The following is a 12,283-nucleotide window of genomic DNA, read 5'->3' as shown; positions in this document are numbered from 1 at the left end:
TGAGACGAAGTCTCACTCTGTCACCAGGCTGGAGTGCAGTGGTGTGATCTTGGCTCACTGCAAACTCCAACTCCCTGGTTCAAGTGATTCTCCTGCCTCAGCCTCCCGAGTAGCTGGGATTACAGGCATGTGGCACCACGCCCAGCTACTATTTGTATTTTTGGTAGAGACAAGTTTCACCGTGTTGGCCAGGCTGGTCTCAAACTCCTGACCTCAAGTGATCTGCCCACTTTAACCTCCCAAAGTGCTGGGATTACAGGGATGAGCCACCATGCCTGGCCCGACCCTGGACAATCTTATTGTCTTATAAATTCTAGGAAGACAACCTTTGGGGCCTCTCTCTGACACTGAGCCAGGACAACCTCATCACCCTACATCATTGAGGCACAGATATTTTATGTCCTCTTACCCCCCCACACTCTGATTGTCTTACCTCTCTCTGTGCCTGAACCACTTCACAGCCCTGTGAACCCAGGTAACCTTGGGCTCCATCCTTGACCCTGGTCAGTCTGCTTCTCTCCCCGCTACCCTCCATCCTAAGCTCCAAGCCCTCCCTGCTCACCCCTGTCCCCAGGAAGGACTTGAAAGAGCTGATAGTCCCGGGCCCAGGGCTGGGGCACGTTGTGCTTCTGCAAGGCTCGCAGGACCACGCTGGGGGCTTTGTCCTGACTGGTCAGCTGGAAGAGAGGGGTGGGAGGTGAGGGAGGACCCCGGCCTCAAGGGCAGGGCAGCCCCAGCAGGTCCCCAGCCCAGCCCCTCACCAAGATGCTTCGATACAGGTTCCCGTGGTCATTGTCAATGCTGACACGGATGACTCGGGCCTCTGAGCTCTGCTGCGCCAGGAGGGGGACTCGAGGGCTGCCCAGAGGCAAAGTGAAGGGCCAGGGGCTGGGCAGGTCCAGGCTCAGGGGCAGCTGCAGGTAGTTAGGGTGGAGGCTGCAGCTTGGTCCATCTGCAGATGCTGAGAGCTAGGAAAGCTCGAATCCCCAGCCACCCCTGGTGTATTCGATAGCCCCACATTTAAAATCTCAGGGAAACAGTGGCTGGGCACAGTGGCTCATGCCTGTAATCCCAGTACTTTGGGAGGGTGAGGCGGGTGGATCACCTGAGGTCGGGAGTTCAAGACCAGCCTGGCCAACATGGTGAAACCCCGTCTCTACTAAAAATATAAAAATTAAGCAGGGCACGGTGGCTCACGCCCGTAATCCCAGTCCTTTGGGAGGCTGAGGCAGGCAGATCAGGAGGTCAGGAAATCAAGATCATCCTGGCTATCATGGTGAAATCCCATTCCTACTAAAAATACAAAAAATTAGCCAGGCGTGGTGGCATGTGTCTGTGATCACAGCTACTTGGGAGGCTGAGGCAGGAGAATCGCTTGAATCTGGAGGCGGAGGTTGCAATGTACTGAGATCGTGCCACTGCACTCCAGCCTGGGCAACAGAGTGAGACTCTGTCTCTAAATAAATAAATAAATAGAAAAATTAGCCAGTCCTGGTGGTGCATGCCTGTAATTCAGCTATTTGGAAGGCTGAGGCAGGAGAATCACTTGAACCTGGGAGGCAGAGGTTGCAGTGAGCCGAGATTGCACCACTGCACTCCAGCCTTGGCAACAGAGCGAGACTCCATCTCGTAAAATAAAAAACGAAATCTCAAGAAAACAAACTATTTCCCCCTATACACAACAGAGCCTGGGACATGTAGCTAAGGTACATTCACAAGCCCGCATATACACCATCCCATCACATACAGACTCTGGTTCCCTGTTATAGGAACAGACATGAAGAGTGTCCATACACACACAATCCATGATCACACACAAGAAACCCTGTGTACATGCACAAGCTCACAGTGGTTGTACACCCCTAGCCCACGCCACCAATCAACAACTCCACAAGATCTCATGGATACTCAGGCCTACGTTTCGTCTTCTGGTATGGAGGTTCTTTTCTTTTTCTTTTTTTTGAGACAGAGTCTCTCTCTGTCGCCCAGGCTGTAGTGCAGTGGCGCTATCTCTGCTCATTGCAACTTCCACCTCCTGGATTCAAGCAATTCTTATGCCTCAGCCTCCCAAGTAGCTGGGATTACAGGCCTGCACCACTACACCCAGCATTTTTTGTGTTTTTAGGAGATGGGGTTTCACCATGGTCTCAAATTCCTGGCCTCAAGTGATCTGCCTGCCTCAGCCTCCCAAAGTGCAGGGATTACAGATATGAGCCACCACACCCAGCCTTCTTTTTCTTTATAAACAGGATCTCGCTCTGTCATGCAGGCTGGAGTGCTGTGGCATGATCGTAGCTCACTGTAGCCTCAAACTTCTGGGGCCAAGTGATCCTTCCACCTCAGCCTGCTGGGTAGCTATGACTACACCTAGCTAATTTTTTTGGTTTTTAATAGAGACGGGGTCTTGCTATATTGCCCAGCTGGTCTTGAGCTCCTGACTTCAAGCAATCTTCCCACCTTGGCCTCCCAAAGTGCCAGGATCATAGGCAATAGCCACCATATCTGGCATGGTATGCAGATTCTTAGGGACATATGTGTCCTCGTCTCTACTAAAAATACAAAAAATTTGCCAGGCATGGTGGCACAGGCCTGTAGTTTCAGCTACTCGGGAGGCTGAGGCAGGAGAATCACTTGGACCTGGGATGGGGAGGTAGCAGCGAGCCAAGATTGAGCCACTGCACTCCAGCCTGGGCAACTGAGTGAGACCCCGTCTACAAAAAAAAAAAAAAGAAAAAGAAAAGAAAAGAAAAAAAATAGCCAGGTGTGATGGCGCACACTTGTGGTGCTAGCTACCTGGGAGGCTGAGGTGGAAGGATCGCTTGAGCTCAGGGGAGGGGTGGAAATTGCAGTGAGCTGAGATTGTGCCACTGCACTCCAGCCTGGGTGACAGAGCGAGAAGACCCTGTCTCAAACGAAAAAGGGGTGTGGTGTGATTGCACCCGAGACTGCCCCATGGGCAAGCAGTTACACAGGTCCAGATCTGAGCAGGAATCAGATTGATGAGTGATCTCTCAAATAGGGCCATGCAGATGCACACAGCCCCCTGGATGGATACCCCAAGCTCAGCGTGTCTCAGTGTACATGCCTGGCCCCACAATCCTGTGTGTGCACATGTGCATACACACACGCACACACTCACACAGAGCCTGGGTGCCCGCAGGCCCGCGTGCACACACAAGCAGTCTTGGTACCTTGGCGCTGGGGCCCTGGATCCCTGGAGAGGCCGGGGGACTGCCAGCAGGAACATCTCTGCTTCTAGGACTCGAGGGTGGAGACCCTGTGGACACACTAGGGGAGATGCGGAGGCCGAAGTGGGGTGGCTGTGCTGACTCCTGATCCCATGGTCCCTAGCCCTGTCACCAAGAAGAATGCTCACCTGGAGGTAGGGGACGGGGGGTCCCCGGGACTCCCACTAGGGGATGAGCTTTTCTCTCGGGAAAGCTTCCTAAGGATGGGGACAGGGGATGAGGCTGAGGCAGGAGCCGTCTCTCCTGATATCTTCCCACCTCATCTCCAACACACACACCCCGAGACTCACGCACTGAGACGCTTGGTGAGGCTGATCCGCCGTCGGATGTGTGGGGAGCTGGGGCAGGAGGCAGCTGGTGGCTCAATGACCCGGGAGAGCCGGTAGCTGAGGGGTCAATGTGTGGATGAGATGGTGGGGCCAGGGAATACAGGGGATGGAGAGATAAGAGTTAGAATCAATTGGCCGGCAAGGTGGCTCATGCCTGTAGTCCCAGCACTTTGGGAGACCGAGGAGTGCTGATCACAAGGTCAAGAGATCAAGACCATCCTGGCCAACATGGTGAAACCCCGTCTCTACTAAAAATACAAAAATTAGCCTGGCTTGGTGGTGAGAACTTGCAGTCCCAGCTACTCAGGAGGCTGAGGCAGGAGAATTGCCTGGGCCCGGGAGGCGGAGGTTGCGGTGTGCCGAGATCGTGTCACTGCACTCCAGCCTGGGCAACAGACTGAGACTCCGTCTCAAAAAACAACAGCAAAAAGAGTTAGAATCAGTTGGGAGGTGGGTTTGGGGCACAAGGGGGAGCAGCCAGAGGTGGCATACCACATGTCAGGGTCAAGGTCAGCGTCAGGACTGGGCACGGTGGCTCACACCTGTAATCCTAGCACTTTGGGAGGCCGAGGCAGGAGGATCACTTGGGGTCAGGAGTTCAAAACCAGTCTGGCCAATATAGTGAAACCCCATGTCTACTAAAAATACAAAAAAATTTAACTGGGTGTGGTGGCTTGCACCTGTAATCTCGGCTACTCGGGAGGCTGAGGCAGGAGAATTGCCTGAACCCAGGAGGCAGAGGCTGCAGTGAGCTGAGATCGCACCATTGCACTCCAGTCAGGGCAACAGAGCAAGACCCTGTCTCAAACAAACAAACAAACAAACACACAATGAATAAATAAATAAATACAATTTAAAAATAAACTCAGGGTCAGTCTGGGGTCAGGGCACCATTGGGGTCAATGGTTAGAGTCCCAGATATATAGAAGGAAAGGACACATTTGTGATGCTTGTTAGGGACAAGCTGCCTCAGAAAACCCCCTCCGAGTAGGCTGACCCCTTCCCCGCACTCTGACTGCTCTGCCGCTGCATGCCTGAACTCTACCTAGGCGCCAGGCTGCCAGACACGCTACAATTTAGCAAAGCCTGATTACAGGCTTTCCCTCCCTCCAGGGAGGACAGGGAAAACAAATGTTATCCATACTTGTAAAGTCCTGTTTGACACATATCCGTAAAAAATCCTGGTTTCTGCCGGGCGCGGTGGCTCAAGCCTGTAATCCCAGCACTTTGGGAGGCCGAGGCGGGTGGATCACGAGGTCAAGAGATAGAGACCATCCTGGTCAACATGGTGAAACCCCATCTCTACTAAAAATACAAAAAATTAGCTGGGCATGGTGGCGCGTGCCTGTAATCCCAGCTACTCAGGAGGATGAGGCAGGAGAATTGCCTGAACCCGGGAGGCGGAGGTTGCGGTGAGCCGAGATCGCGCCATTGCACTCCAGCCTGGGTAACATGAGTGAAACTCCGTCTCAAAAAAAAAATCCTGGTTTCTCTCTTTTTTTTTAAACAGCCGGCCACAAAAGTCACAGGATGATGTATTGTAGGTCTGTTACAAGTTGACAAACTACCTCTGTGCCTGTTGCCAGCCGAGAGGTGACCTCAGTCCTGAAACTCCCTCATGCCCTCTCACCCCATATAAACCCCTCGTTTTGTAAGCCCGGGTCTGCCTCCTCTGCTTGTTATGGAGCAGCTGTGCAGGTTAATAAAACTTGCTTGCCTGACTTTGGGTCTATTTTCCTTTCTCTCAGCCACCCTTACAATACGCAAGTTGGACAGTCAAATAAACATAAAAGTTGGAGCTGGTTACTCAGAACTGAGGGTCAAGGGTTGGAGTCAGAGAGTCAGATAGGACCAAAGGTGGGGAGGACAGCAGACGGGACGGTTGAGTTGAATGGCCAGCTGAATGCTAAAGGTTGGGGTCAGGAAATCAGATGGGATCAAAACTGAGATCAGAGGTCAGTTGTGACTTTTTTTTTTGAGACAGGATCTCACTCTGTCACCCAGACTGCAGCTGCAGTGGCGTGATCTCGGCTCACTCCAATCTCCGCCTCCCAGACTTCAGCAATCCTCGCACCTCAGCCTCCCAAGTAGGTGGGGCCAATGGTGCTCATCACCACGTCCAGATAATTTTTGTATTTTTTGGTAGAGATGGGGTTTCGCCATGTTGCCCAGGCTGGTCGAACTCCTGGGCTCAAGGGATCCACCTGTCTCAGCCTCCCAAGTGCTGGGATTACAGCTGAGAACCACCAGGCTCTAATGGTGACTTTTGATTTGGCTGGAGATACTGCAAGGTCACAGGTTTGGGGTGGGGTTCAGGGCTCAAGAGGGGGTCTTGGGAGGAGCTGGAAGTGTGCATGGGTGAGTGGAATCCAGTTTATGACGCAGGATCGGCTGGGGTGGGGCCAGGGCAGGCTACAGGCTGGTCACCTCTGCTCCTCGCTGAGCTGGCGCTGGGCTTGCAGGGCGGCCAGGATGGGTGGGTGAGGCCTCAGGCTGTAGCTCTGACAGCGCCTCTGCAGCTGCTGGATGCGGGCCAGGATCTCCCACTCCTGGGAGAGAAGCCTCTGAGACCAGTCCCTGCCCCACCCCCACCCTCGGGCACCACCCCCATAGCCCCCCTAGCCTCCACTCACCTTCCTCCTCTTCTCAAAGTTAATGAGATCCCCCTGGGGGCAAAATATGTCTGAATTGTGGCACCCAGGGTCAAGGGTCAAGATCAGAGGCTGGGATGTCAGGAGCCCCACTGGGATAAGGGAGGGTGGGGCAGTGTCAGGAGTACAGGTAGGATCCAGAGTGGATATCAGGAAGCCCATTGGGCTGGGGGCAAGTGGAGCTGGGGTCAGGGGTCAAGGGTCAGGGGTCAGACCTCCAACATATCCGGCAGGGCTGTGTCCAACATAACCAGGTCCGTGAGGAAGGTGCCAAGGTAGGGGACAGGGCCTGGTGGTGGTTTCTGCAGCCCCCAAAGCTCCAGTCACTTGGGGAAATTACTGACCCCATCATCCTCCACGTCCCTCCCTGAAGGTCCCACTTGTTTCCATCCCAAACTGTAATCACTTACTGAGGGTAGGCTGCCTGGGGCGTTGTCTTCTTCTTGGGGTCCCTCAGTGGCCTCCTCCTGGGGGAACAGAAGACTGAGCAGGCCTGGAGTCTCCTTGGACACTTCCTCAAGGACGATGCCTATATATCCTTCCTGCTTTGAGCAATCAAAAACCAGTAGGGGTAGCTCACACCTGTAATCCCAGCACTTTGGGAGGCCAAGGCAAGCAGATCACTTGAGGTCAGGAGTTCAAAACCACCTCAGCCAATGTGCTGAAACCCCGTTTCTACTAAAAATACAAAAATTAGCCAGGCATGGGGGCGTGCGCCTGAAATCCCAGCTACTCAGGAGCCTGAGGCAGGAAAATTGCTTGAACCTGGGAGGCAGAGGCTGCAGTGAGCTGAGGTTGTGCCACTGCACTCCAGCCTGGGTGACAGAATGAGACTCCATCTCAGAAAAAAAAAAAAAAGAATGCCAGGCATGGTGGCTCACGCCTGTAATCCCAGCACTTTGAGAGGCCGAGGCAGGTAGATCACCTGAGGTCAGCAGTTCGAGACCAGCCTGACTAACATGGTGAAACCCTGTTTCTACTAAAAATACAAAAAATTAGGTGGGCGTGGTGGCACATGCCTGTAATCCCAGCTACTCAGGAGGCTGAGGCAGGAGAATCGCTTGAACCTGGGAGGTGGTGGCTGCAGTGAGCTGAGATCATGCCGTGGCACTCCAGCCTGGGTAACCAGAGCAAAACTCTGTCTCAAAAAAAAAAGAAGCCAGTGGTTAGGCCTACCCAAGAAGCCAGACCACCCTGGGTGGGAGTAGGGAAGAGATAAACAGCAGGGAGCAGGCCCCATGAGAGGTGGGGCTTGTAGGGGTGGCGGCCCCCAGGGCTGGCCTTAACAAGGAGACAATCCTTGTCCACGGCTGGATGGCACAGGCCTGCCAGGGACCTCCTGGGTATCCTGAATTGCCTGTTGTTTATTTACATTTGATTTGATTTGATTTTGAGATGGAGTCTCACTTTGTCACTCAGGCTGGAGTGCAGCGGCATGCTCTTGGCTCAGGGAAGCCTTGACTGCCCTAGATCAAGCCATCCTCCCACCTCAGCCTCCTGAGTAGCTGGAACTACAGGGGTAGTTCGCCACCAACGTCCAGTTAATTTTCGTTTTTTGTACTTTTGTATTTTTTTTTTTTTTTTTGAGATGGAGTCTCACTCTGTCACCCAGGCTGGAGTGCAATGGCGTAATCTCAGCTCACTGCAACCTCCACCTCCCAGGTTCAAGTGATTCTCCTGCCTCAGCCTCCTGAGTATCTGGGATTACAGGTGCCTGCCATCACACCCGGCTAATTTTTGTATTTTCAGTAGAAACGGGGTTTCACCAAGTTGGTCAGGCTGGTCTCAAACTCCTGGACTCAAGTGATCCTCTCACTTCAGCCTCCCAAAGTGCTGGGATTACAAGCGTGAGCCACTGTGTCCAGCTCACGTGCTGTTCTAGGTGCTGGGTAGGCAACAGTGAATAAAAGAGACAAAATTTGGCTACGTGTGATGGCTGACCCCTGTAATCCCAACACTTTGGGAAGCCAAGGTGGGCAGATCACCTCAGGTCAGGAATTCAAGACCAGCCTGACCAACATGGTGAAACCCCATCTCTACTAAAAATACAAAAATTAGCCAGGTGTGGTGGCAGGCGCCTGTAATCCCAGCTACTTGGGAGGCTGAGGCAGGAGAATGGCTTGATCCTGGGAGGCGGAGGTCGACAGAGCTGAGATCATGCCAGTGTACTCAAGCCTGGGTGACAGAGTGAGACACCATCTCAAAACAAACAATGACAACAGGAAACCAGAGATGGGATTTGGGGGATGACGGGGGCTGGGAAGGCCTCTTGGGGCGGGCACATTGGATCAGAGACTGGCAGGAGGTGAGTGAGCAAGCTGCATGCAACTTGAAGAACGTTCCAGGCCCAGGGATCTATTCTAGGTTCACTCTAAAAACCAGCGCCTGACTGCAATGAGACTCTAGCGCTTGCCTATAAATAAGCCAGACTTTTGACACACATTTTTAGTTTTGCTTATCAAGGTAAAGCCCTCAGAGCATTTTTTTTTTTGTTCCCACTCTGTGCTGTGACTGACCTTAAGTAACCTTTTCTTTGTGACTTCTTGTGTTTTGTTGAGTGAATAAATAGGGCAGTCACTGGCTGTGAACTATTACGCAGGAAGTAGAGGAAAGAAAAACGTGCACCCCCCAGGGACAAGGGAAAGGTTGCTGCTGAGCGGCAAGGAAGGACAAAATGTGATGACCCCAGCAGGGCGAGTACTCCTGCCTGGCCCCAAGTCCCCCCACTTCCTGGGCCTAAAATCCCCAGGGTCTGTATGCCTCTCTACCTGGAAAAGAATCTCTCTGCTGCTCAGGTGGTTGTTCTCGTCGGAGAAAATCTGCGAAAGTTTCCTGAAAGTAGACAGCAGTTCCCTGGGAGAGGGGTGGTTGGGGGTCAGTGGCTTGGGAGGGTCAGACCTGGGGGGATGGACAGGGGAAGAGGGGGAAGAGGTCCCGCCCCACCCCAGCTCACCGGCTCACGGACCCCCAGCTACGCTTGAGCCTATAGATGGGGTTAGATTGCAGGGCCGACAGGATGGCGCGCAAGGAAGAGAAGTTCCGCAGCTCCCGGCAGCGCTGCCAGGCAGTAGGGATGCAGGTCAAACATTATCCACATCTCATCCTGAAACTTGATCTTTTTTTTTTTTTTTTTTTTTTTTTTTTTAAAGAGATAGAGGCCGGGCGAGGTGGCTCACTCCTGTAATACCAGCACTTTGGGAGGCCAAGGCAGGTGGATCACAAGGTCAATAGATAGAGACCATCCTGCCCAACATGGTGAAACTCCATCTCTACTAAAAATGCAAAAATTAGCTGGGCGTGGTGGCGCATGTCTGTAGTGCCAGCTACTTGGGAGGCTGAGATGGGAGAATGGCTTGAACCCGAGAGGCGGAGGTTGAGTAAGCCAAGATCGAGGGCTGCACTCCAGCCCGGGAGACAGAGGGAGACTAGACACCATCTCAAAAAAAAACAAAAAGGTAGGGTCTGTGGCCCAGGCTGGAGTGCAGTGGCTTGATCCATCACAGCTCACTTGCAGCCTGGAACTCCTGGGCTTTAGTGATCCACCTGCCTCAGCCTCCTGCCTCAGTAGCTGGAACTACAGGCACTTGCCACCAAGCACGACTAATTTTTTTTTTCTTTTTTGTGATAGAGTCTTGCTCTATCCCCCAGGCTGGAATGCAGTGACGTGATCTCCACTCACTGCAACCTCCGACTCCCGGGTTCAGGCGATTATCCAGCCTTGGCCTCCCGAGTAGCTGGGATTATAGGCGCACATCCCCACGACCAGCTAATTTTTCTTGTAAGGCTAATTTTTAACTTTTTTTTTTTTTTTTTTTTTTTAAAGAGACAGGGGTCTCGATATGTTGCCTAGGCTGGTCTCAAACTCTAGGGCTCAAGCGTTCCTCCCTCTCCCCAAAGTGTTGAGATTACAGGCGTGAGTCACTGCGCCAGGCCCGATCCTGTGACTTGTGGTGCCAGGTCCGAACCCTGGGTCTTGTCACACATCTGACAAGCGACCAAGACTCCCCACTCATTCCCTAGTAGTCCCTTCCTCCCTCCTCCCTCAGGCCCAGCCCATCTCCCAGCCGCCCCTTCAGCCCCTACCTCCGACCTTGACTTCTCCGATTGGGGCTCCCTACCTCTCCCAGGTCCCCTGGGACCTAGCCTTGCCTCAACCTCTCGGCAGGACCCAGACCCCTCCCTCTTCCCTGAACCCAAGTCTCACCCTAGGTATCAATTTTCCACCCGCTTCCCTCCCTCGCCTAGACACGCCCCTAGCCCCTACTCTCTCCCGAGTCCTCACTGCTTCCCCTTGCCCCTGCCCCCGCCCCCAACATACCTGGGCGATGCGGATCCACTTCTCCAGCCGCTGAGCCCTCTGCGGGGCCGCCAGGCCCGGCGCTCCGAGCACCGAGCCCAGCACGCAGCCAGTCACCGTGTTGAACTGGGCCACGGTGGCGCGCACAGTGGGGGAGGCGCCTGCAGCCCCCGGCCGGTCCCGCTGCGACCACACTGAGCCCAGGCATTCGTAGGGCCTGACCTTCGAGAAGAGCTCCTGGGCCAGGGAGTGGGGGTGGGATTGGTGCTCAGCAGAACCTGTCCCCTCACTGTGGCCCATCCCGACCCAGTCCGGGGTCCTCACCAAGTCCATGAGGGTCAGCTGCTCGGCCACCTCATCCACGCTGAAGTCCAGGAGTTGGGGACCTTGTAACATGAGCCCTTCCGCCTCCTCCGCACAGGCCTCTAGAGAGTCAGGGCCAGAAGTTTGGGCAGCTCTGGGAGGTCCTGATTATTAGAAAGTATTACATACTCTCAAGTTTGAATCCAAGACTGGCTGTGTAACATTGGGTGAGTCCCTGTCCCTCTCTGAGCCTCACTTTCCTCATTTGTGAAAAGAACTCTGTGGTTTGTTTTTTTTTTTTTTTTTTTTGAGATGGAGTCTCACTCTCTTGCTCAGACTGGAGTGCAATGGCCCAATCTCCGCTCACTGCAACCTCTGCCTCACAGGTTCAAGTAATTCTCCTTCAGCTTTCCGAGTAGCTGGGATTACAGGCATGTGCCACCATGCCCAGCTAATTTTTGTATTTTTAGTAGAGACGGGGGTCTCACCATGTTGGCCAGACTGGTCTCGAACTCCTGACTTGAAGTGATCTGCCCGCCTCGGCCTCCCAAAGTGCTTACATTACAGGTGTGAGCCACTGCACCCCGCCCTGAAGGTTTTAAGGATGTAACAGCAACAGTAATGTTCACTCAGCAGCTAGTGTGGCTTGACTCAGTAACTCACCACACCAGCCCAGTAAGGGAGGTACTATTATGAATCCACCTGTTACAGTTAAGGAAACAACAAAGAACAATTTGTCACACCTTCGGTGAATAGCAGAGCAAGGATTTGAAGTCAGGGACTCAAAGTCCAGAGAAGAAAATAGAGCTTTATGCTTCTGAACATGTATTAGGATAAGATTAATCTGACCTCTTTTTTTGGAAAGAGGTGATATGACTTCCTGGTTCAAGGAAGGCTATCCTCAGAAAGTCTCAAACTCAAATGCAAACTTGTCCACTAGCTTGCTGTGTAAAGCATGTATTTTAACTTCTGTGTGCTTTTTTTTTTTAAGACGGAGTCTGGCTATGTCACCTAGGCTGGAGTGCAATGGTACAATCTTGGCTCACTGCAACCTCTGCCTCAAGGGTTCAAGCAATTCTCCTGCCTCAGCCTCCCAAGTAGCTCGGATTACAGGCATGAACCACCACGCCCAGCTAATTTTTGTATTTTAATAGAGATGGATTTCACAAAGTTGGGCAGACTGGTCTTGAACTCCTGACCTCAAGAGATCCGCCTGCCTCACCCTCCCAAACTGCTGGAATTGTAGGCATGAGCCACTGCCCCAGCCTCTGTGCTTTGTTTTTGAGACAGGCTCTCACTTGGTCACTCAGACTGGTGTACAGTGGTGTGATCACAGCTCATTGTAGCATCAACCTTTTGGGTTCCAACGATCCTCCTGCTTCAGCCTCCCAAGTTGCTGGGACTACAGCCACACACCACCACACCCAGCTAATTTTTTTTTTTTTTTTTTTTTTT

At 53.0% G+C, this 12,283-nt stretch overlaps 1 protein-coding gene across 3 annotated transcripts in view; it reads right to left on the bottom strand.

Annotated features, from left to right (window-relative positions):
• Positions 1 to 12,283, bottom strand: part of RGL3 (ral guanine nucleotide dissociation stimulator like 3) — a 22,010-nt gene that overhangs the window by 846 nt on the left and 8,881 nt on the right. The window contains exons 6-18 of one of the 3 annotated variants that reach the window (XM_032251703.1): positions 10,850 to 10,992; positions 10,547 to 10,762; positions 9,182 to 9,285; positions 8,997 to 9,081; positions 6,639 to 6,695; positions 6,444 to 6,530; positions 6,211 to 6,243; positions 6,005 to 6,126; positions 3,539 to 3,634; positions 3,377 to 3,445; positions 3,192 to 3,288; positions 762 to 914; positions 563 to 677 (exon numbers count right to left, since the gene is read on the bottom strand). In XM_032251703.1, coding sequence (XP_032107594.1) covers positions 563 to 677; positions 762 to 914; positions 3,192 to 3,288; positions 3,377 to 3,445; positions 3,539 to 3,634; positions 6,005 to 6,126; positions 6,211 to 6,243; positions 6,444 to 6,530; positions 6,639 to 6,695; positions 8,997 to 9,081; positions 9,182 to 9,285; positions 10,547 to 10,762; positions 10,850 to 10,992 — 1,377 coding nt within the window. Of the gene's footprint in view, positions 1 to 561; positions 678 to 761; positions 915 to 3,191; positions 3,289 to 3,376; positions 3,446 to 3,538; positions 3,635 to 6,004; positions 6,127 to 6,210; positions 6,244 to 6,443; positions 6,531 to 6,638; positions 6,696 to 8,996; positions 9,082 to 9,181; positions 9,286 to 10,546; positions 10,763 to 10,849; positions 10,993 to 12,283 lie in introns of those variants that run through there. The other 2 variants (XR_004260896.1, XM_032251704.1) reach the window with 2 other exon arrangements.

This window comes from Sapajus apella, unplaced genomic scaffold (assembly GCF_009761245.1).
Source record: "Sapajus apella isolate SASKATOON/1434 unplaced genomic scaffold, GSC_monkey_1.0 scaffold77, whole genome shotgun sequence".
Classification (NCBI taxonomy): Eukaryota; Metazoa; Chordata; class Mammalia; order Primates; family Cebidae; genus Sapajus; species Sapajus apella.
The sequence above is the reverse complement of the archived record's forward strand: the minus strand, read 5'-3'. Positions and strand labels throughout refer to the sequence as shown.